At 58.6% G+C, this 24187-nt stretch overlaps 2 protein-coding genes across 7 annotated transcripts in view; one reads left to right on the top strand and one right to left on the bottom strand.

Moving 5' to 3' along the window:
* The window catches only part of CDC42BPA (CDC42 binding protein kinase alpha), a 160763-nt gene extending 151391 nt beyond the window's left edge, over positions 1–9372 (top strand). For all 6 annotated transcript variants that reach the window (XM_069484523.1, XM_069484522.1, XM_069484520.1 and 3 more), the window contains 3 exons: positions 1687–1804; positions 4783–4940; positions 5321–9372. In XM_069484523.1, coding sequence (XP_069340624.1) covers positions 1687–1804; positions 4783–4940; positions 5321–5452 — 408 coding nt within the window. In that variant the 3' untranslated portion in view covers positions 5453–9372. The remainder of the gene's footprint in view (positions 1–1686; positions 1805–4782; positions 4941–5320) is intronic.
* Positions 9373–11837: 2465 nt separating this feature from the next.
* The window catches only part of COQ8A (coenzyme Q8A), a 32269-nt gene continuing 19919 nt past the window's right edge, over positions 11838–24187 (bottom strand). The window contains exons 3-15 of the mRNA XM_069484517.1: positions 23321–23710; positions 23085–23151; positions 18981–19055; positions 17373–17495; positions 16089–16174; positions 15851–15991; positions 15444–15525; positions 15229–15322; positions 14860–15001; positions 14534–14641; positions 14259–14324; positions 13964–14050; positions 11838–12927 (exon numbers count right to left, since the gene is read on the bottom strand). Coding sequence (XP_069340618.1) covers positions 12640–12927; positions 13964–14050; positions 14259–14324; positions 14534–14641; positions 14860–15001; positions 15229–15322; positions 15444–15525; positions 15851–15991; positions 16089–16174; positions 17373–17495; positions 18981–19055; positions 23085–23151; positions 23321–23710 — 1749 coding nt within the window. The 3' untranslated portion in view covers positions 11838–12639. The remainder of the gene's footprint in view (positions 12928–13963; positions 14051–14258; positions 14325–14533; positions 14642–14859; positions 15002–15228; positions 15323–15443; positions 15526–15850; positions 15992–16088; positions 16175–17372; positions 17496–18980; positions 19056–23084; positions 23152–23320; positions 23711–24187) is intronic.

Raw genomic sequence — 24187 nt, 5'->3', positions numbered from 1 at the left:
TGTGCAAGTGGCCATGACTGACTGTGGTTTTCTGGCCGTGCAGAGAAGGTGAAGGAGTACCCTGGGGTGCAGTCGGCCTGCAGCCTTGTATGACGAGAGCGTCTCTTTTCAAAGGAAAGTTGCACGTTATACTCAAACTCAGATTTATCGGTTGGCTTTACTTAACAAATCCATCCTTCGGGAAAGTCACAAAACTTGAACTTTTGACTGCTCTTAATGTGTGATTATTATTTATTACATTTTTTAACGGAGTTACGGTCCTGTTTAACACACGTCAAATCTGTGAGTTTTCTCCCCGGCAGAATGACAATTTGATGTGACTGGAGGGAAGGTTGAAAGTGACCCTGTAGGTGACTGTATGTGGTCATCATCCGAGCAGAGGAGGAGACAGACGCCTAGTGGGGCGGGGCTGAGTGCTTTCTTGTCACTAGCATAGTTACTGTAATCCTCGGAAAAGCCCCACAAGGCAGTTATCTTCCCCATAATCAGCTGAGGACATGGAGGCTCCGCGTGTCACAAGCCCCAGGCCTGCTGTCAGTAGCTGTGTCACCCAGGTGCGAGCGGTGGTCTCTTTCCGGGCTGGGCTGTGCTCACCAGCCAGCGCGCTGCCTCCATGCGGCTAACCAGGGAGGGAGAAGGCTGTGGGCTCGTAAGACCACCGCCACTTCTGCGGCTATGAAAGAAAAATGAATAAGGAGATACATTTTCCAAATAAATATATGTAAATCTGTTTATAAATGCTAAGAAATCAAATCCAGACCATTTGCATCAGAAAATGCTTCCGTGAGGCTGGGACTGTGTCAACAAATAGAGAACGCGTTGTCGATGGTGCAGGAGATGTCAATACTATGGCACGTGCAGTTTGCCTATTCGAGGATTTGTAAAGGATACTGAAACATTTTCCCCTCCTCCTGGTCTGAAGAGCTCGCAGCCGCCAGGGGGGAGCTGTGTGCCCTCCGTCCCTGGCTGCGCCAGACGGCTCGCCCCACAGGCCACCTCCAGGGCTCTCCTCTAGCTGTGTGTGATTTGCAGAACATTCTGTGGCCCGTTTTCCACCAAAATCACTCAACAGTTAGATGGAAACTCTTCCAAGTGATACTCCCAAGGTAACTAACTTCATCCAGGCCGTGAGTGCTGCAGTGTCGTGTCCCTGAGTCACTGTCCTGCCGTGTGTGTCGATGACGATTTGCCTGGTGGCCGATTACGTCAGTGAATGGCACAAACAGTGTCACATCCATAAAATGCTGTCTTGAGGAGAGTGTAATTTTCATTAGATTTTCCCCAAATGGACTCATTCAGCTGTTGTGCTAAGCAATTAAAAATATCATTCATAGTAAAAAGCTTTGTTTTGGTTTTCTGCAAATGTCCATGTAATTCTGCTCCTCGCTACCACATCTAACCCTGTAACTTTTACTTAGTGTTTTCACAACCAAAAAAATCCATTTATTGATAAATATTTCAATAAGTATAATCACGTATTCTTGATTACGGTGAGATTTACCATACTAGTTAAGATTTAGGGTTTTACTTTTGTGGGTGGGGAGAAATTATATAATCTGCTGTGCCTCTGTGTCATTCTGGTCAAGAGAATTTTTTTTTCTTCATAATCATAGTGAAAAATAGACATCTCTGCAGAAAATCAGTTTCTTCCTAGCTGAAGACTCTCTCTTTGACTTTTATTTCTAGAATCCGCGGCCTCAGGAGAGTCGGGCGGTGTTCAGCGGCTCGGTCAGTATTCCGTCCATCACCAAATCCCGGCCCGAGCCCGGCCGCTCCATGAGTGCTAGCAGCGGCCTGTCCGCACGTAAGTGGCCTGGGCTGCAGGACGGAGCCCCCAGGGACAGCTGCCCCCGCCGCCTCTCTGCCCGTCCCACGGTGTCATGTCCTTCGCTCACACATGCTCCGCCATTCTCAAGTGGCAGCAATGTCACAGACCCTCAGGGGTAGTGCCTGGGGGGCACAAATAGTCCCGGAGGCCTTCTAGAGCTTACGGGCCATCTGGGATGCGCACAGACAAATTTGGTGATACATTGTGACGATAAATGCTCCGCAGGAAATAAACAGGGTGTGATGATAGAGAGTAACAAGGGTTAGCCGTGGGGGATAAATTCCTACTTAGAATAATTAGCAAAATCACGTCCCTTTCTCGCGGTGGAGACGTGTGTGTGTATGTGTGTGTGTGTGTGTGTGTTTGTCATGTTTGATGGACTGGCAGACCAGCGCGGCCACTAGTCACTGGGTGGGACATCCCAGTGATAGTAAGGGAGTGACCCAGAGTAGAGCGGGAGGGGCAGATAAGGGTCAGATCAGCAGGGACTCGAAGACCAAGGTGAGACATTTTTATTTTATTCAAATGCAAAGGGGAGCCTTTGAAATGTCTTAAGTAGGGAAGAATCTTTATTCACTTGGCATTATTATTAATTTTTTTTTTTTTTTGAGAGAGAGTCTTGTTCTGTTGCCGGGGCAAGAGTGTCGTGGCGTCAGCCTAGCTCACAGCAACCTCAAACTCCTGGGCTCAAGCGATCCTCCTGCCTCAGCCTCCCGAGTAGCTGGGACTACAGGCATGCACCACCATGCTCGGCTAATTTTTTTCTATATATTTTTAGTTGTCCATATAATTTCTTTCTATTTTTAGTAGAGACGGGGTCTCACTCTTGCTCAGGCTGGTCTCGAACTCCTAACCTCGAGCGATCCTCCCACCTCGGCCTCCCAGAGTGCTAGGATTACAGGCGTGAGCTGCCGCGCTCAGCCCCACTTTGCATTCTTAAAACGATCACTCTGGTCGTCAGGCAGAGAGCGTTGGAGGCAGCGAGGGCAGAAGCCAGCATCTGGATGGGGTCATGCAGTGTGGTCCAGGTGGAGGTGGGCGAGGGCTCGGGGTTGGGCAGTGGCAAAGGAGAAGAGAAGGGAGAGAAGGAGGTGGACTCTTCAGATATCTTTTCTGAGGTAGAAACAGTAAGACTTGATGGTGAATTAGTTGTGGGGAAGTAAGGCAGAGGGAAGGGTGTAAAGATGACTCTTGGGTTTGTGCCAGAGCCTGATGCCATTTACTCCCATTTACCCCGCTGGAGAGGGGACTGGGGTGGGTCATCCCAGGCATGTGCAGAGGTCCCAGGTCAGGGAAAAGATCAGCATGTTGGATTAGCCGAAAGAAGGCCGGGGACAGGGTCAGGAATATGCCCGTTTACCACAAAAGTGAGGTAACATTTATCATTCATCCAGTACACGTTTGAGGCTCCATTAGATACAGACTTTTCTTGTACCGGGGGCAGAATCATAATGACCTAGTGCCTGTTTTCCTGTGGCTCAGGCTGTATTATTAGCCTCCTTTTCTTACTCTACCCTGAACTGCAGCATCTCGTTTCTGTATTTCGAACAGAACCCTGAGCTAAGGGACTGGAGAGAGAAAAACCTGTGCTCTGTGGCGGAGAATGTTCTGGTGGGGGAGGGAGGGGTGGGAAGCCACTGCCCACCTGAATGGAAGTCTGCGAGGCTGCTCACAGCTGCAGACTCGGGGTCAGAGGGACGTACGGGTGGAACATCTCGCTGACGAACGAAATTAGAATTTAGTTTCATCAAATTCACTGTGATCTTTTATAGTTCCTGGATTGTTAGCAGTGAGGTTGTAGATTGTCAAATGATCATTGTAGCTTTTGATTTGGGGAAATGTTCTTGGCCAAAGGGTCGTTTTTCTGTAACTTTCTCAAATGTGTGCTTTCCCAGTAGCGTGGCACTGGCTTAGAGATGCAAGAGTGTAGCTTGCGTGTGCCAACATAAATGCAGTCGCAAATGTATCAGCTGCAACTTCAATGACACCTTTCTTCACTTCTATACAAGTAAACTCCAGCAGAAACTAATTGCACTAAATCCAATTTCACATTTAAAAAGTCATTTTAGCCAGGTGCAGTGGCTCGCCCTGTAATCCCAGCACTTTGGGAGGTGAAACCGGGAGGATCACTTAAGACAAGTTCGAGACTAGTCTGGCAACATAGCGAGACCCTGTCCCTACAAAATATTAAAGACATTAGCCGGGCCTGGTGGCACATGCCTGTAGTTCCAGCCACGAGGGAGGCTGAGGTGAAAGGATGGCCTGAGCCCAGGCGTTCAGGGCCGTCGTGAGCTATGACTGAGCCACTGCGCTCCAGCCCAGGCAACAGAGTGAGGTCCTGTCTCTAAAAATATTTAAAAAAAAAAAAAAGTCTTCAGTCAGAAAACTTATTTGTTACTTTGTATTCTTGAATGTTAGATATTTGAATTCAAGTCTGCTGATGCAGACTGAGCCTCCTTCATTCGTTTGTTGTTCATTCAGCAAACCGACCAGGTATTGTTTTCAGGCTCTAGCAATATAAAGACGCGTGATGCGGTATCAGTATCTCTTGTATCTCTTGCTGCATGAGAAATTGTCCCACAACTTAGACGCTTAAAATAGCAAATACTTATCATCTCACGTAGTATCGTAGGGTCAGGAATCTGAGAGCATCTCAGGCTGACTGTTTCTCGCTCAGGGTTTCTCACGAGGTTGCAATCAAGCTGTCTGCTGGGGCTACGGTCCCCTCAAGGTTTAAGTGTGACTAAAGGCCGGGCGCGGTGGCTCACGCCTGTATTCCCAGCACTTTGGGAGGCTGAAGCGGGAGGATTGCTTGAGGCCGGGAGTTGGAGACCAGGGGCCAGGCACAGCGGTTGGACTTGCTGTCCATCAGGGGAGGGTGGCGGTGAGCTCGGCGTTCTAAAGGATCGTGCTCTTGCACACACATCCAATTTGGCCTGCTTGATGTGCTGCAGGGTCCTCTGCACAGAACGGCAGCGCACTGAAGAGGGAGTTCTCTGGGGGAAGCTACAACGCGAACCGGCAGCCCATGCCCTCCCCGTCAGAGGGCTCTCTGTCCTCCGGCGGCATGGACCAAGGAAGCGATGCCCCGGCGAGGGACTATGACGGAGAGGTGAGGGAGGCGTGGCTGGCAGCTGTGCCTAGAGGCCAGGTTTTGGGGACATCATGTGTCACAGAGACTAGTTAGTGCATTCACCCAAGTAGTGCCACCACCCGGGGGTGGCCTCAGCCGCAGCAGGGGTCGCATCCCCTGTCTGCCAGGGAACAGCAGGGCCAGTCACTGGGGTTGCAGACTGCAGCTTTCTGAAAATCCCTGCGTCTCTAAGGGCCTGCAGGAAGGACTCTGAGCACCTGTTTTGTTCTGTGCCTCTTACTCAGCTTGAAGCCCCTAAAGGTCGTTTGGTCAGGGTGGCTGGCGGGGGCGTAGCCCGAGCCCTGCTGTCTCCCTCTCTCCCGGGGCTTCTCATCAGCGTTTTGCTTTGGGCCTTGCAGGACTCCGACTCTCCGAGGCATTCCACAGCCTCCAACAGCTCCAACCTGAGCAGCCCCCCAAGCCCCGTGTCGCCCCGAAAGACCAAGAGCCTCTCGCTGGAGAGCACCGACCGCGGGAGCTGGGAGCCCTGAGTGGCTCTGGCGCGGGGGCTCCGGTTCTCGGCTCCCCTGCACCCGCCTCTCCTCGCACTCGCATCCCTGCCGCCACTCAGCCTGAGAACGCCGGGGCTGGCCGCAGTAGCAGGGGAGGGACTCGGGAGTTCCGAGGACACGACGCACAGATCCACCCCCTCGGCCTCCGCATCAGCAGAGGCAGACTCATTAAGCAGCTTAGATTAATATGATTTCATTCCATACTCTTAGAGTTGCTTTCAGTACTATTTTACTCCTTCCCCAAAAGGTAGCTTCAGTAGGCAGATGACACAAACGTAAGTGGTAAGACTAAGACTAGACAGATTGGTTCTCACAGTAGTCTCGTCACAGTCCTGAACCACTCGCGGGAGTCGGAAGGGGACAGAGACCGACCCTGCAGCGCGCTGAGCCCCACCCGACTGTGGCCAGGAAGTCCTTTCGCATTAAAGCAATGCATATTTTACTACAGTACGGAGTTTAAATGAATCCATAAATGTAGACGTTCAAGACTGAATGTATATAGTCAAAAGAAGCATCTTGTATTCAATGAAAGATGGATGCATATATAAGAGAAAGAGATCATTTAATTTAAAGAAATGTGTTGTTTCTTGTCTGTTTCCCAGCTGAGGAAGTGACGTGAAGGGTAGACAGGCCTCAGGCTGACACTCATAGGGGGAGCGGGAGGAGCCGGCGTTCCTTTGGTGGCCTGTGCTCGGAAGGGCCGCGGTCACCGGGGAGCTTGGTTTGCAGTGTGACCTGGACCCGGAGTTCGCACATCTGGAGCCACTTGAGCAGCAGCACGAACAGGCAAACGCACCTCTGCCCAAGCTGTTTCCTCTCCTCCCGGTAGGATGGGAGCCACACTTCTCACTTTTTATTATGTTTTGATATCTTCTGCTGATGAATGTGAAAATACAGTTCTGTCCCCTCTGGTCCCTTCCAGCTGAAAGGGCACAGGGAGTGTCGTGGCTTCTGAAGGTCCATGGAAAGTTTCATCCAAGTGCTCTTGTCCTGGGCCGGCCGTGTGCCTCCCCGAGTTGAGTCGCAGAGTCGCAGGGTGACGTCTGTCCCAGGGCTGGAGACGGCTTCCGGGGAAGGAGTCTGTTTGCCGAGGGTGGGCGTGAGCTTCCCCAGATAAGCCTGGGGGGAAAGGGTTTTGTTACCAAATAATAGAAAACCTCAAAAGCAAGGACTCAAACAGCCTTGACCAAATGTTCTTTCCCGACTGGTGGAAACTGGCTGTGATTAACCCGCCTGCAGGGGCTGGCCTTGAGCTGCGTGGCCGTGGGGACTGGTGTCCCCTCCGCCGCCCCATGTCCCTAGTTCCTTGTCCACTGGGACGCCTGCTGTTCTGGTTGCCGTAGGGAAATGAGATGCAGAACCAGAATTTATTTCAACAGAGTCGTTTTACCAATTAAGCACATGAGAAAGATATAAAAATATCTCATGGAAGTAAAGTTTCTGCTTCTCTTTTACTTTTCGTCTGAGTTTCTCTGAGAAATAGAAACAGGATTTTCTCTTCTCTTAAGTTGAGCAAAAATGAAGGTGGTTTCCTGCCGTTGCGAATCCGGGTTGCGTGTTCAGACCTTGTCGTTTCCCCGCCGCCCTGCGGGACTGCTGAGAGTCAGGGAGGGAGGAAAGGTCGGTGCGGGGATTTCACTGCAGACACTTAGAGCAGGGAATTAAAGAAATAAGAGCTTTGACACTTCGACTTTCTGGATTTGGTGCTAGCTCAGATTTGATTATATTTTATTTTGGATGGGCATAATTCGCTGCACTGTTCTAATTCCCCAAATCTTTTTGCTGTTTGAAAAGAAGTGTAAAAATACTTTTGTACATCACAGCTTCAATGGTCGGGCCTCAAGCTGGGTTGTTGCCATCTGACTCCGGTCGCTCCCTAAACTTGGCGCTTGGAGGAGGGGAGGGAACCCTCTCTCCAGCCAGCTGCTGGGTGCTTGTGACCGGCCACCGTCCCCCTTCTCACCTTCCCCTCCTCTTCTGTCCTCTCCCCTTCTCCTCTCCTCTCTCCTCTCTCTCCCGAGGCCGAGAGGAGACAGACCCAAGCCGAGACTCTACACCAAGCCATTAGTTGGTAAATTGTGGATTTTTGTTGTCCATAGGTGCTTATTTTTCAAAGGATGCTTTTAGGATGGAAATGTAACCCTCCCTACAGTCCAGGCTCCACTAGCGTGAGTCAGACTGTCCAGCCCCCAGCAGGCAGGTGAGAGGGAGCTGCTGGGGCTCGTCTTGGCCTCCAGGCCAACCGGGCACTTGGTCACATGAACCCCGTGGATAGCAGCATGGCGCTTTGGTTTCCCTGCAACCGTAAGTAGTGTCACCAGCCACAGTAGGGCAGCCCCACGTGTGTTCAGGACTGGGGGAGAGAAGGAACCAGTGCTGGGGTGTTGGTTTGGGGAGGATTTTCCCAAGATAGTGATCATCCTGCTGTCTTGTCCCAAGCGTGAATTTGAAGGTTGTCACTCTCAGGAGCCTCAGAGAGGAATGCTTTGGAAAGATGGGGGTGGGTTCACAGAACAGGTATCTTCGTGGCTGTCTGAAGTCGTGCTTTGTTTTCATGCAGGACGTTTTAAAAATGCACCTGGCAGCAGGAACTAATTTCTCAGTAGAAAGAAAAAAACACATGCAGAGGCATTTCTGGGGCAGTCTGTATGCGTTGGTATTTGGTGCTACTGTGTCCAGCCAATTTGTTATCTACCCTTGAATTCTAAGTTTGTCACGTGTTTTGGGTGTGTACAATTCCGTACTTTATATATGTTTCTTTTTGCCAAAAACAAAAGCCTTGCCCCTTGTCCAGTGATTGCTAAAGCAGATGTCATTCTTTAGTTATTAAATATCCATATATTCGTGCACACGCAGCCGCACCCTTAGTGATTAAGTTCTCTCCCAGGGGAGCACAGGTTTAAGGCTGTGAGAGAGAACTAACAGTGGCCATCTCTGTGGTTTTCCAGCCAGTTCTTACACTCGAGCTTCAGGGCAGAATCTGAAATGCCTGTCAGTTTACAGCAACAATCTGTCATTTCCAGCTGGCTCTCAGCCTCCCCTCCATGTGGTTAGACTCCTGTCGTTTTGTTACTTAGTGGTCACATCTGTTTCTGAGAAAGACCAGTTGCATTTACGTGGAATCTCAGGTATCATTAAGGAAAGGTCAGAGCAGGGGTGGGCGGACACCCTAAGCTACCGGGTGCGGCAGGGCCGTTGGCCAGCCCTTGGCAGGGGCCACCGACACCGCTGTCTCCCAGCCGGGTGGGCCTGGCAGGTGCGTGGCTCACCGGCCACTCTGGACGGGGGCCTCGGCAGCCCGAGCTCCTGCCGCGGTTTGACCCCCGCAGCCCCCGTCCGCTGAGCACAACGGGATTCGCTGGGCTCTTGGCTGCCCCGCCTGTCTCTGGCCCAGCCCTGGTGTGGATGAGCTGCACGGCGTTCCATTGAGCCCGTTGTGAAACCTCTCTCCTTGTTGTGACTTTAGTTGCCACAAGTCCAGAGTTCTCTGCGGACTCCCGCTAGGTGAGGAGAGCCTTGGCTTCCGAGGCAGCACGACTGCCACCCGGCCCTGGCCGGAGGCCGGCGTCTCCTCCCCGGGGACGGCCGCTCCCCGCGGGACACCGGTGCAGTTAGGGGGGAAACTGACTCACATCAACCTTGAAATCTCCTGAAAACAAAATGACCTGCCTTTTTATTTGATAGTGTAATAGCATTTATTTTATAAATTTTTAAGGGTTTTTCTCATTGTAATATTACTGTACAGTTTTGCATGGCCTAGGTGTAATCATTTTTTGTTTAGAATTTAAATGCTGACAAATATGTGTGTATGGAGGGGAAAAGACATTGCTTTGGCCTCTTATCACTCCTTATTTTATTTTGTTTGGTTTTACGCCCTCAGTGTCTTAGGGAACTTTATAAGAGATTCTCTGCTACCAAACAATGATGTGGATCCTTTTGCACAGAAATATTTAAGGTGGGATAGTGAAAAATGTAACAAGACTCCTCACCAATATTTTATGTTGGTATCACTTAATATTAACCAGACTTTGATGTATTGCAATAAAACAGGGAGCTGTTAGAACCGAGTATTTTGTCTTTTTTCCTCCCATTTAAGAAGTCTGAGGAATGGAGAAAAGGTGTCCTACTGATCTTGCTTTCTGCCGGTTGGTTCCCTGCTCATCCAGGCTTCCTCCTCGCCCTGCCGAAGGACACGGGGTTGGTTTTGCCACCTGTGGCTTGATCTGGGACTTGCGTAGTGTCTTCCTTAGCTCAGGTTAAGAATAACGTTAAATCCTCTGGAAGCGTCCAACTCCCCTCTTCTGGGCAAACTTGCTGATTACCGTTCAGTCTGCAAGACCAGTGAGGATTCCCGAGTGGCCCCGACAGTGTCAATGTGGGAGCAGTTTGATTTCATGTCTGCTCGCTGGAGGAAGTCAGTAGGCGCTTAAACAAGAGTTACTGCTGCTGCTTTTGTTAGGTGAGAATGGTGCATCTAGGAGCACGCAGGTGAGGTCAGGGGTGGTCTTGCAGGTGAGGTCAGGGGTGGTCTTAACACAGGAAACCCTCAACCGTGGCTGCAGTTGAGTAGTGATTCTGAGAACCCTGCCTGTCCCCATATAATTGACATTTTTTGCTGCTATGGATACGTTGGTTTGTTAAAATGTACGCTGGGCCGGAGGCAGCGCTGTGCAGTGGTTTGAAACAGGGCTGGGCAGACTGTTTCTGTCACGGGCCAGTTTGTTTTCGGCTCGGTGGGTGTTACAGACGGTCTGTTGCAGCCACCCTGCCCGTGCAGTGCAGAGAGGCTCGGTCTACTGTGTACACGAATGAGTGAATGTTCCAGAAAAACTCACTCACAGCAGTGCAGGGGCCCGATGTGGCCCGAGGACCCGTCTGCCTGCCCTTGGTTTGGACGAGACCTAGAGTAGCCTGTGAGACCAGACTGTCTTAGTCCAAGTCCTGGCGCCAACACCTAACCTCTGGGCCTGTTTTCTCTGCAGTGAAAATGCCCACTTTGAGTGTCAGAGCTGGGAATACGCAGAAGCACTTAGAATAACGCCTGTGGCCTGTGGCTCACTGTCCTGTCCTTGTTACTAACCATCAAAGCGTCTGGTGACAAATACTGTTTTCTGTGCCGCTACGTGTCTAGCCCTTCACTGGGCAGGACACAAAGACGGTCCCTGGAAAACCAGGCCGGGATGTGCCGTGCTCTGGTGCCGTGTCTTCCCGTGCTGGTGGGCGGGCACGGGGAGCCATTCAGTCACATGACACTGTAGAAGTCAAAATAGGTGCGAAAGAAACTGTGTGTGGCAGTTTCAGGGCCGACTTGGTGCAGGCGTTGGAGTCGCTTACAGTCCCCTTGCAGTCCCCGCTGACCCCGCTGTGGTGTGCCGCCCTCTCAGCTGCAGCTGGCTGTCCCTCTCAGGGCACAAAACCACATTCCAGTGTCCCTTCGAAAATCCCTCTTCTCCCAGCAGTTACGGTTGGTCGGTGGTTCTTGGGGAAGCAAATACTTGCTCCGTCCTTTGTTTTCTCCCCTCCCCTCCCCGCCGCTGCTCCACCTGTTGGGTTATTTGCGAGGAGAAGGCTGAGTGTGGCCGGCCTGGGTCCCGCCCGTCCTCTTTGCCCTGCAGGGTGGTGGCTCTGGCTCTGAGCAGGGCAGGGCATTTGCCAAAGAGCACCCCAGCCTTTCAGAGGGCCCGAGAGCTCTAGCAGGGGAGCTGACGTGGCCTGGGGACACCCCTGCCAGCCAAGCCAGGTGGCCTCGGGGAGCCCACCAGGCCCCTCCATCCTTCCCAAACCTGGCCTGTCCCTTGCGCCGCAGTCCCCAATCTCAGAAAGTAAAGTGAAGCCTGAAACCCCTCCAAGGACCCCTTCTGGAGCACGGTGGTCTTTGCACCTGCACTTGCGGGTGCTGGGGGCTGCTGGGAGGCCCCACCTGAGTGTCCAGAGTGTCCCCATTACCTAGGAGTCGAGTTAGCCCCGGGAAAAGGCACTTTTCGGGAAACGGTCCTCACCTGCAGCTGGCCTCTAGAAGGTCCCCCTGTGGTGCAGGCCCAGCTGGCAGGTGTCACAGTTGCCAACGTCACCACTGTGGAGCCTGAAGGGGGCTGGGACAGTGACAATGCAGCTTCTCCTTCCACCCCCCACCCCCCGCCTCCCCGGCCCTGCTCCTCTTACAATGAATGTGGCTGAGCCGTCCACATTCGGGGACCGAGGACCTCACGGTGGGGACAGGTGCAAGCCTTGCGAGCAGGCCGCGATGCCAACCTCCGCTGTCACCATCGCGGCAGAGAACGCTTGATCGGGAAGGAACCGCCACGATGCTGGAAGGTACGGGTCAGCGGTCCCCAAAATTCACAAAGCACAGAAAATGGCACAATCACCAAAGCACTTTTTTTATTGACTTGAAACCATAAGATAATTGTAAGACTTGTACAAAAATTCAGAGCCTGTGATGACCCTTTGGTAGAACGAGTGACAGCGGTGCGTCTCCTCTGGCAGTGGCCCTGGCGGGGAGGAACCTGCCAGCAGCAGACGAGGTATGTGTCTCGGGTCCCCGGCCTGCTGCTCCCGACCCCTCCCCGTGAGGCAGCGATGGTCTGGAACATTCAGCCGTCAGCAGAGCGCAGGAGCCGCCCGAGCAGGCCGGGCCCCACGAGGGTGAGTGGCACGTGTCGGCCCTGCGCCCGCTCAGACCCCAGGCTGGAGGGCAAGCGGGCGGGAAACAAATCGCATTCTAGAAACACATAGACACACAAACCTTGCACTACAGTTGACAAAATCCAAAAATCTTAATCTGTTTTTGTTTTGGGGACAGATTCGAAGAAGTACTCTCATTTCTGCCTAACATTCATATTAGGAAAAAGAAAACAAAACTGCCCTTTTATCTAGAGTTATCTCAGAGGACGCTTAAACGGCAGATGCCGACAGAGCAGCGGAGTTTTGTTTCATTCCTGCAAGTCCCATCCTGCAACCCCGTGTGTAGCCGTGAAAACCGTGTGAAGCGCGGGCCCGGGGGCTCCCGGCAGCGCCCCCAGATGCCCAGCAGAACCGGCCCCCATCTCGTGCTGGGCAGTGGGGTCAAGCAAAGCATCGACACCATGTCCCTAGTGGCCTGCGTGAGGGACGGGGCGTCCCCGCGGGGCCGGCCCGGGCGCGACCCGCAGCCCCGGCGTCCGCGGCTACTGCTGCCCAGCCTGCCGCTGGCGGTACTTGCTGTAGGCCTCCTCGAACATGGCTTTGCAGGCGAAGCGGGCCTTCAGCTTGGAGCAGATGAGGAAGGAGCCCCCCATCTTCCGGTGCAGGGAGTAGGTCTCCTCGGGCGGGGGCACGAGGCGGTGCTTCAGCATGACGGGGATCAGGTTGTGGATCTTCTCCGTGGTGCTCTGGGTGCCGAAGTCGAAGGGCTCGTCGGAGGCAAAGGCCTCCCCCAGGATGAGGATGGCATCCAGGTGGGCGTCTTCCATGACCTGGGGGGAGGACAGGAAGGGTGAAGGGAACAGGCTTCCAGAACCTTCCACACGGCCACGGGCTTCCTCCCTCGGTGCCCCAGGCCACGCGCGAGCACTGAAAGCTCCGCTCAGAAGTGGAGGGAGTGGCGGGCAGGGGAGCGTTTTGTTTTTAACCAGATTAAGAAATGGCGACGGGCGGGGAAGGCAACACTCGTGTGAGCCGGGCTGACGTGAGACCACAGGGAGCGCTGGGGCCGGGGGCCGGGGGCGGAGGCAGAGTAGGAGCCCGCGCAGTGGCACCGGTTGCAGAGTGTTGACAAGACACTCTTCTGGCCACAAAGGACAGAGTTCATGGGCCCGAGCTGGTGCCCACCTGCCACGCACGACCTGCGAGCCTGCCCGGGACAGAGCCCGGCGTTGGGCGTCTGCCCCAGGGAAGTGGCAGCTCACGGAGGAACCTGAGAAGTGACTGAGCCAGTGTGGCAGGGCCAGGGCCAGGGCCAGGGCAGCTCCCAGGGACGCCGCCGCGAGGAGACTGAGGGCTTCTGGGGTGAGTACGAGCTGCTTCCTCCTGCAGCCACGCCGGGCAGCTCGGACGCTAACTTGCCTACCATGGCACCCTGGACGGGACCTAGATCCCAGCCCCCTCCCCACTGTCAAGCAGAGGTGCTGCTCTGAGCGGCTTCCGGGTGACAGGAACACAGACTGTGACGCTTCTCCCCTCTCCTCACCCTCCCCAGTGAGGCTGCACAAGGGTGTCCAGGGCTTCCCCTCCCGGCCACCGCGCTCCAGCTCGCGCCGACATGGCTCTCAGAGAGCGACAGCGGGGGGCAGAAACAGGAGCCCCTTGGCAGATGGCACAGAGCACAGGCACCGGGCTGGGCCGGGCCGGCACTTAGCCTGTGAGGCCCCCGCGCTGGGGAGATGCCAGGAGTGGCTGTCCCTGCGCCTTCGCTCGTTACACACTGAGGTTCCACTTCTGGTTCCAAAGGGAACAGCAGTCCAGGCCTGCCCTCCCCGCCGACGGCGCCCTGGCCCCGGGGACACTGCTCACCTTGACCTCGTAGCCCGTGAGGAACTTCATCTCTATGGACTTGGCCCGCACGGCCTCCCGGTCCCTGTCGGCCGCGGCCCTGATGATCTGGGCAGAAGCACAGGAGGGGACCCGTGGGGCAGGACAGAAAAGGAGACAAGTGCCAACCCCGCCTGCCCCACCTTCGTCCTTCCCCGCCCTCTGCAAGCCCCTGGCCTGTGAGCCCCCACGCAGTCACCAGGCCCAGAGTCCCCAGCATCCTGTCCCAGCCTCGGAAAAACCGGGGCCAGGGCCGGGGCCGTGCTCCTGACTGTACCTGAATGTAGAGGTCAGTAAAGGATCTGTCGAATTCCCGTGTGGCCCCGAAGTCCAAAAGCGCCACCTGGGGTGGAGACACCAGGGGAAGGTTCTAGTCCAGGACGGGGTGTGGGGCTGGCAGGGGCAAGTAGAGCAGGGGGTGGGTCTCTTGCAGGGCCGAGTTAGGACCCCCCAGATACTGCAGCCCCTCGCTCTGCTGACGTCCCTGGGCCAGGGCCGGCCAGGGGCTCCCACGCCCGTCACAGCGATGCGCTGGGCGGGGAGGGGGCTCACCTTGTGCTGCTGGGGGTCGTAGAAGAAGTTGGACCAGTTGGGGTCCGTCTGCATGAAGTGGAACTCGAACAGCTCCCGCAGGCACAGGACCAGGATGTTGTAGCAGATCTAGGGACAGGGCGGGGTCCTGCGTCAGGCAGCGCCCGGTGACCCGGCGCCCTCGGCCCAGGTGACTGTTAGATTCCCAGTGTCACCTGGGTGGAAGAAGGTAGCAGCTTCCCTCCTGGCCCCTTAAGTCCCCTGGCTCCCACCCCTGTCACCAGGAGCACCGCAGGGCGTGCACAGCAGGGACACCCCGCCCCCACCCCGTCCCACCCCACAGACACCTCGTTCCGAATCTCCTGACTCAGCTCTTCTGCCTGGTCCAGGGGGAAGCCGGTCACCAGCTCCGTGGTCAGCACGTGGGGGCTGCACAGCTCGTCCACGATCTCGGGCACGTAGAAGAAGGGGTGGTCCTTCAGCAGCTCCCTGGGTGGGGGCGGGCGGTCACATAAGGGCCACAGACTGTCCCCAGTGGGGACAGCCACCAGGCAGGGGGACCCTGAGCTGCTCTGGGCCGGAGGCAGCTACGGGCCCAGGCTGGGACCCCAGCCATCTGCCCCTCAGAGCGGGAGGGGTCTCCACCCCCAACAGAGCCCAAAGTGCCCCTCTGCCACCCCGGCGGGAATCCGGCAGGGGACGGCCGGGAGCTGCACCTGAACTTCTTGGCGCATGCGGCCTCCCGCTGGTAGTCACACTCGAGGGCCAGCTCCCGCCTCAGCACGTCGATCAGGTGCTCAGGGAACAGGCCTGGCCAGGGAGGACACCAGGGTGGGCGGGGGCTCCTGGAGGAGGGGGTCCCCCGTCCCCAGAGCCCGTCCTGAGCACCTGCCACCCACGCTCGCCCTTGACCCACAGCCCAGCCTCAGACCTTCCGGAAGCATGTTGCTCATGTTCAGCACGGCCATGAGGTTGTTGACGTCACTGTTGATGCTGTGGGCCACGCCGGGGTACTGCGGGGGGAGGGGGTGTCATCCCAGGCAGACGGGGGTCCCGCTGCCGTGACGCCTGGCCCTTCCCGACCTCGTTCTCATCCTCTACCCCCACCCCAGCTCCAGGACAGCCACCAGCTCAGGCCCCCAAAGGCAGACGGTCGCCTGTGTCCTGTCCCCACCCCACCCCCCAGCTAAGCTTGCTGGGAGGCCGCTCCAACCCCCAGTCGCTCATTCGGAAAACACGGGAGCTTCCAGTGCCCACCGGGTGCTGGGGACAGACAGAATATGGAGACCCTCTGTGGCCCCCGTGGGGACAAATGCACACATACACCAGGGCACCCACCTGGATCTTCATGGCCACCTCGCGGCCACCCTTCAGGCGGGCCAGGTGCACCTGCCCGATGGAAGCCGCGGCGAAGGGTCGCTCCTCGAAGTACTCCAGCTTGTCCCTCCAGTTGGGCCCCAGGTCGTTGTTGAGAGTTTTCTGCAGGGAAAGGCCGAGGAGGGGCCGTGAGCACAGCGTCGCCTCCCGGGACCCCCGAGAAGCAGCCGCAGCCCCGGATGCCCCCGCGCCGCCTCACCGTCATCTGCTTGAGCGGCATGAAGTCCGCGCTCTGCCGCACGCGCTCGAAGATCTTGGCCAGGTGCGGGTTGATGAACGCGTCGTCTGCAAGGCAGGAGGGGCGTCAGGGCCCAGGGACAACCGCTGAGGACAGCGCAGGGGCCAGGAGCGGAGCCACCACCGACCACGCCTGGCACAGCGCGGCCTCCGGAGCTCCCGCCGCCTCGGCCCTCCCCGCGCTGGACCCCAGGTTCAGAGACGACGCGCGACAGGCCCCGCCCCGAGTCCTCCGCGCGCCCGGGGAGCCTCTTTCCCACCCGGCACGTGGACCAGGGGCCTCAGCAGCGACACTGAGCCAACAGCTCCATCCAGGGACAGACGCCAGGCGCCCTGGGGACGCGCGTCCCAGCACGTGAGCGGTGGCCCCTTGGCCACAGGGCACAGCTGGGGACCCTGAACTCACACCTGCAACCCGAGAAAGTGCGCTTTTTAGACGGAACATGTGTAATTCTTTATGGTTATAAAAGAAAAGTCTAGAAAACATAGTAAAATGTTATAGTTACCCGTTATCTGACCACCTCCGGAGAACTCTTTTCATACCCGGCGTCCCTTTCTCCCCTGGCGCAGCCCCGACCCCGCCTGAGGCTTTCCTGGGGTAAGTGACAAGCTGGGGGACTCCTGGAGCTCCGGGACCTGAGGGCTGACGGACTCCAGGTCCGTCCTGCCCGCGACCCTTCCAGAAAGCCTGAGCCGAGCGCACGACCCCGGCGGCGTCGCACGGCCTCGCCACGGCCACCAGCGTGCTGACGCCTCCTGGCCTAACCCTGGCCAGTTCGCGAGCCGCCCCCCGAGGATGAACGTGCTTTCCAACGTCCCCACTCAGTGCCAGCCTCGCGCCCCCTCCCCCGTGCTGGGGACCGCGGAGGCTCCCCCAGTGCCGGCTCTGCTCTCGGGGCCACTGCCGCCTCCTCCAGCCCTCCCTCCCGCGGTCACACACCCACGTCCCCAGCGCCATGCCATGCACGCCTGTGAGCCCCCTCTGGCTCCGAGGCCCCACACAGCTGGACCCTCAGCCACTGCCGCGATGCCAGGACAGCCACGGGTCGTATCAAACACCCGGAAAGGCAAGGAAAACCACGGTGGGCTCCCACGTGTGACAGTTTTTTTAAACATCCCCCCCCCCCCGGTCTAGCCTCCCAGGCTAAGTTCAAACCAGAGGAGCCAGAAAACGCCCCCGGCGCACCCCCATCCCGCCCCCGAGCCGCGCCACCGTCCCGGCCTGGGCGCCGCCCCCGCCGCTCACCCTGGATGCTCAGCATCTGGCCCAGCTTCAGCGCCGCCCCGCGCACCTTGCAGAGCGTGCGCACGATGCGCTCCGCGTTCGCCTCCGACAGGAAGGGGCTGGAATCCAGCACGGACTTCTTCCCTGCGGGCAGGAGGGGTCACCGCGGCCGTCGCGGGGGCTCGGAGGGTGATGGGCAAAATCCCAGCACGGGGCCCATCTCCAGGCTCCACACCCCGCTCCCCCCACCCCATCTGGGCTTGGCCGGCCAACCTGGCAGGCAGCAGGCACGTCCCCCGCCCCGGGCATGGCCGGCTGTGAGAATGACCTGGGGCAGCCAGGATGGGCCCAGGGCACACTGGCAGCCCCCAAGTCAAGATGAGAGCATAGCTTGGGGGCTTTCCAGGACCACCCCCATACTGGCCTGAGCCCCAGGTCCTACTCTCAGGCCTAACGGTGCCTGAGCCCCTGACCCCCCAGCATGGGGTCGCCACTGTCTCTGACAAAGGACACCAGCTGTAACCTTAGAGCCAGCCTGGCCTCTGCCCTGCTTGGGCAAGGCAGGACAGAGAGCTGCCAGCCCGGCGGGGAGGGCGCAGGGCTGCTGTGCCCGGGGAAGGCTGCCGGCTCCTTCCCAAGAAACCCAGGCTTCATCTCCCAAGGGCTTTCAGCACCAACACTAAAAATACCCTCGCTAAACCCTCTGTCCTCTGGCCCCCTCCAAGGACATCCGTGGTGCCCCGTGTCCCTGGGTCTCCTGTCCCTGAGGGCCTGTGGGGATGGGCTCGTGGTGAAGGGGAGGCCGTCCTGGCAGCCAGGGCTGGGGGCTGCAGTGCGGCAGGACAGCAGGTGTCACCGGGGGTGGAGGTACGAGACGCCAGACTGAGCTGACAGCCCTGAATGCGCCACCGGCCGGGGCACCCGGAGTAGAACTGCAAATTCGTCCCGAGAAACCCGCCAAGCAGATGGCTCTACTGGCTGCTCCACAGCCCAGGCCCCCCTGCAGGGCAGCCCCACGGGCAGACCTCACACCGCCGGCCCACCCCACGCCTGGGGAGTCTGCACCCCACGGGCAGCCAGCACCGCCCGCTCTGCAGGGCACCGCGGTGCAGAACCTTCCCGCAGAGGCCCAGGCACAGCGGCCACCTGCACTAGGTGGGGCGACGATTCTCACCTGACCCTGGACTGCAGAGGCAGAGGTTACGGCCTCCCCAGGTCACTGAGTCGGTGAGGAGGACCCAGTGGGGTCGGTCCCAGAAGTGCACCCCTCCCCCACCCCAGCCACCCACACCCCTCGCCCGCCTGGGGCCCCAGCAGCACCCTGGCAAGCAGGGCAGGAAGCTAGTGCAGAGCAAAGGGGTGCATGCAGGTGTGCAGGGGTGTGCGGACAGCCACAAGGAGCCAGGAAGGGCTGGGTGACCACTCAGGGCTGGCGCGGAGTGGCCTTCCAGCCACAAAGCCTCTGATGCAGGCAGATCCATCTGGACAGGTCACACCCCAGGGCACCCTGGAAGCCATGCCGAGTGGGCCCCTGGTGGCCGACACTCCCAGGGCCCAGGTGGGGCGGGGGCTGAAGGGCTGGCACCTCCCAGGGCCACGCTGCCCCTCCCACTCAAGGGCCCAACTCACCTGTGGAGTCCTCAGGGCGGAGGCTCTTCTTGGCAACCTCAGCCAGGGCCCCAAAGCCCAGACCCACGGCCAGACCTGCAGGGAGGGGGACGTTCAGGGCAGATGCGGCTCACCCCAGGCACCCTCTCGGACTCGCCAGCATGTTGAAAGTGGGTAAAACGGGTGGCAGGTACACACCTGTCATTTTAAGCTGACATTTGGTTCCAGGTAGACATTTCCTGTGGAAAAGCTTCACGTGCCCTCCACCCCACCCCTGATAATCCACAGGCTCCGACACCCCAAGTAGCACAAGCCGGGAAGCTCCTCGGGAAGGCCCTCGGGAAGGCCCCAGCACCCATGGGAACAGGGACCAGCGATGGTCCGGGGGCCAGGACATTCCAACAACACAGGGCACCCCCAAAATGCCACCGGCCACTTCAGATCTGCACGAAGAGCCTCCAATAATCCAGAACTTTGACTCGCCGTAGCAGGAACGGCACCGCCACAGGCACCGCGGTGGCAGTCGGAACATTTTGTAAATGATAGGATGTCCCCAACCCAAGCTCTTGGGGACTCCCAGGGCTCAGAAGTGTGAGGCCCCCTGACCCACCTGCCCTCCGGGCTGGCAGACACCGACTGTGGTCTGGGGGCCACGGGGTGCCAGCCCCTGCCTCCCCACCTTTTGAAATCTAAAGCCAAGTTGGTTAGCACCTCACCTGTCCAAAATCAATCACCGGGTGATCCCAGCTGTTCAGGAGACGCCCCCAGGCCCCCACAGGAGCCCGGCAGGTGCTGCTGAGGCCACGCCTCACTTGGGACCAACGTCCTCTCACTGTAAACCCCGTTCTAGCATCCGGGGCCAGGCACCGCCCCAGCCACACCCCACCGGGCACCCTGTTTACAGGGCAAGGAAACCAGCACATACGTCTACGTTGCCAAATTTTCCACACCGATTATGCATTACTTTTATGAGAAATATTGAACTTATTGAAAAGTTTATTTAATGAGAAAAATTTTTTAAATCAAAAGAAGATAATTCCATTTCAAAAAACGTTTCTGCAACACGTTTTAGTGGCCACCGGGCAGCAGTGCAGCCCCGGCGCCTCCCGCCGTGGCAGCTCCGGCCCGCAGGCCGCCGTGGGGACTGAACAACGTAGTCAGCGTGCTCACGTGGCCGGACACACGGCGACGCCGTACCAGGGCCATCGGTACCATCACTCCTGCCCAAAAGGGAGACTCGTGCTGAGCACAAGGAATATAATGTGAGCCACATGTATCATCTTAAATTTTCTAGTGGCCATACTGAAAAAGGCAAGAAGAACGTGTAAAATGAATTCTAATGTGTTTTACTTAACCCAATACCTCATCATTTCAACACGTAATCGATATAAAGACTATCATAGACATTTCACACGTGTGTGTCCTGCACTGACTCTCCGAGCCCCGTGTGCGTGTCACACGCACAGCACGTGTCACTGCGGAACGGCCACAGACCAAATGCGTGGCGCGGCGTGGCGTGGCCAGCGGCCCCCGCGTGGCACCGTGGGGCAGAATGAGCCCAGCTCCGGCCATCACAGAAGCTGCCGTGGTCATGTGTAAATGGCCTTCAGTGTGACAAGACACCCCCTCAGGGACACCGTGTGTGCTGGGATGGAGGCGCCAGGGTCTGGGTGCCCGGCGGGGACGCCAGCGTGTTTTCTCTGCACACCCCGCAGAGCTCACGGGCGCAGAGCTGGCAGCCAGAGTCCCCGATTAAACATTAACACCGCCCCGCCCCGCCCATAACGGCCACATCAATCTCCACACTCAGCGGCCTTCACCAGTGTCTCGGATCGAGATTTTCCCTGCCTGGAGCGGGTCCAAACACAAGCCTACAGAGGGGCAGACGGCACCGCGGGTGGTCCAGCCCGGCGATCCAGACGACGCCAGCGCCAGCGCTGTGGCTGGGCCAGCCGAGCCCCTCCCCCTCCCTCCTCCTGCGGGCAGAGGTGTGTCCCCCCCACGCCCAGCTGGACCCCTTCAAAGGCTCCGTCAGATGATTCTCCCGCCATTGCTCAGCTCCCAGGTGGAGCCAAAGCTCGCCCATGGAAAGGACTCATTATTAAACAAACCACCGAAGGAACATTCCACAGGGGAGGCCTCAGGCTCCTCCGTGGCCCTACACCTCCCTCAGGACCAGCCTGGCACAGGCCAAGGCACTGCGGACAGACGGACGGACGGACAGACCCCCACAGCAGGTGGTGGGAACAAGCCCAGCCGGCCGGCAGTCCTGACCTTGGCCTCTAAAGCTCCTGCTCAGTGAACCCAGAACAAACGGGCCACCACCCTGCCCACCAGGCCCTGGCTTAACCCCATTCCCAGGACGCCCAGGCTGGGCCCTTCCCTCAGCCAGACCCAGCTGGTACCCGGAGGCGACTCCGGGAAGACAGATGCCACAGTCTGGCACTCCCCAGGTCCCCCCCCCTGCTCACACCCTGAGCCCGTCAGGACGGGGCACGCCTGTCCCCGTTCTGATCCACGTCCCCAGGGGCCGGCGAGGAGGTCCTGCGGGAGAACCAGCCACGGAGCCCGCGCTGGGCTCTAAAGCCACCGTCAGCAGCCTGGCTTCCCTCCTGGCCCGTTCCAAGCGAGTTCCAGACGTTTCTTCCACAAAAGGAGGCCCTGCAGTCAGGACTGGGGAAGCAGCAGGGAGCAGGGCCTGCCCTGGGCAGGAGCACACGGGGCCAGCGGCCCAGGCTGCCCCGTGTGACGTCTGGAGGTCGCCAGAGCCAAACAAGGCCTGCTCTTGAGCCGTCACCTGGCTTTCTGCCCAGACAGACACCAGAGGTTAAAAGAGGAGAAAAATAAAACACCAGCAAACAGGGCCCTTCCCACACAGGCTGAGCGAAAAGCACTCCCAGGCGGTGACAGTCACGTCCCCGTGGCTGTGGCTTCACCTGCCCGGAGCTGCAGACGCAAGCGCACAGCAAGGCTCGGGGTCTCTGCAGCAGAGAGGGGCAAAGCTACGCCTAACAGCAGCGTCACTTCCACGGCACTGACCACGTGCCAGCGCGCCGTCCTACGCCTCACTGTCACCAACGCCGCTACCGACCCTCCGACCCGGGACGGGAAAGCCCACGTGGAAAGGCAGCGGACGGGACCCTGTCCCTGGCTTCCGGGTGTTCCGGAACCTCAGCAATCCGTCCCCCTTCTCTGTCTCCACCTGGCGTCCTCCAGCCGCCCAGCACAGCAGGAGGAACAGGAAAGGGGGAGGGGCGTTCCCTGTGGCTTGTTCTGGAAAGTTCTGAGGATCTGACCCTCAGTTCCCAGAACGGGGCTGCTGGGGGAGGGGGAGACCTAACAGCCCCTCCAAGGGCCACTCGGTGGCGCCTGGTCAGGCCGGGACTTCCAAGTGCGCGACCCGGGCCTGGGCTCCCGTCCCAGGGCTGTCACCGTCACCAGCAAGCACATGCCCCGGGCGACCGGCGACTTCCTGGCTCAGCTTCCTCGTCTGTATCTGAAGAGGGTAACAGCCACCCTCCTCCCCAGCAAGGAGCCCGAGGGGGAGAAATAGGCAGAAAAGCCCCCGGTTTTCAAGAACGTTCCTGAGAAAGCAGAAACTGCGCTCCCGCGCCCAGGCGGAGGGCGCAGAACTGCTCTCGTATCTGGAGCGCACCGGTCTTGCTGCCAAGGGCGCCCAGAAGAGCACGGGTGGCACGTGCCCCAGGCACGCCAGGCTGCTGTCCCTGCCTGCCGCTCCCGGAGGGGTGGCCAGAGCAGAGCTGGGGACAGCAAGGGGCACCACGCCAGCAGGGCGGCGCACAGAGACCCACCACGGGGGTGTGGACACCCCCCACCTCTGCCAGCCCTCAGGTCCCAGCCAGGGGTCACAGCCCACAGCTTGAGAACCTCCGGGGGAGGCAGGGGGACCAGAGTTCACTGCTAGAGCCGGAATAACACGTTCTTTCCTGGACTGGCTGCGCTGTGCGTCCATCAGTCCAATGACTGATGCCGCCTACTCCACCAACCCCTTCCCTGGGACATGGCTGGGCCCCCACTCACGCCCCCCTCCACGCAGACCCCAGGGCAGCCCCCGCTCCACCGGGCGGGGCAGGTGGGGCTGCCAGGCGCCCGCAGCCACCTCACCTCCGAAGTTGGCCAGCCGCCCGATCCGCGTCACCGGCACCTTCCGCTCCCGGGCCTGCTCGCTGAGCTGAAGGGACAGGAGAAAGGGACCTGCGGGGTTCATGCTGCGCCCCCACTGCCCCTCCGCCCCCAAAGGCAGCAGCTCCACCTGGAGCACCCGCCAAGAAGAGGCCCCTGTTCCTAAAAGGCCGCAGCACCCCAAGTTCCCAAGGCGGGGCCAAGGCCACCGGACGTACCACCTGCTTGTGCGGCTTGTTCTCGGGGCGGGCCTTGGCCTGCCGCGCCTTCTCGATGTCCTCGGCCGTGAGGCCCCCCACAGGGGACTGGTCCTGGTGGAAGAACCTCCGCTGAAAGCCGGTGGCGCAGAATGAGTCTGTGGGGTTTGCAAAGAGTCTCCCGTGGACCCTGCCCAGAGGGGAGGTGGCCTGGCCCGAGAGCCCGGCTTCCCTAAAGGGTCCGCTGGCACCGTAGGCAGGGGCTGGGCCCTGGGCGTGACCCGGGGACGCCAGTGATGGGTCGGTGGAGAAGTCGGCGGGGGCTCCCGCTGCCTGCGGGCCTGAGAACTGGAACTCTGCTTCCCGGTCTTCGAAGTTCTCCACAAAAGGCTCTTCGTGTTTGTCCTGAGCCTGCAGGGAGCAAGGCCAGCGTGAGGGGCGCGAGAGCGAGCCACGAGCTCCCCCGTGTCTGTCCCGCTGCACGGGACAGCACGCTGCCGCCCTCCTGCCCTCTCCGACCTCCAGAGTTACAACCATGCTACGCCCAAGGCCCCCGGCACCTTCCCAGCCCGGGAGCCGGGACCTGGGCTCCAGCCCTGGCTCTGCCAGGCCTCTGCTGTGTGGTCGGGCAGGTCACTGGGCACCTACCACTGCCCAGCTGGGGCCAGGCCAGGTGCCCACCAGTCCCCAGCGGCAAGTTCCTCACCTGCCAATCAAGGCCCAGGAGGGGCCTCCAGAGCTTTGGGGAGGGTGAACCCGGGCAAAGGAGGGGACAAGCTCCGAGCCAGAGGGGGGCACAGGGGACAGCCCCTCACAGCAGACATGGCTTCTGCCAGTCGCCTGGGGCTTGCGTTTAAGAAGTTCTCATGGGAGAGGTGGTCCCAACCA

This window comes from Eulemur rufifrons, chromosome 11, assembly GCF_041146395.1.
Source record: "Eulemur rufifrons isolate Redbay chromosome 11, OSU_ERuf_1, whole genome shotgun sequence".
Lineage (NCBI taxonomy): Eukaryota > Metazoa > Chordata > Mammalia > Primates > Lemuridae > Eulemur > Eulemur rufifrons.
This window is presented reverse-complemented; position numbering and strand designations above follow the sequence as displayed.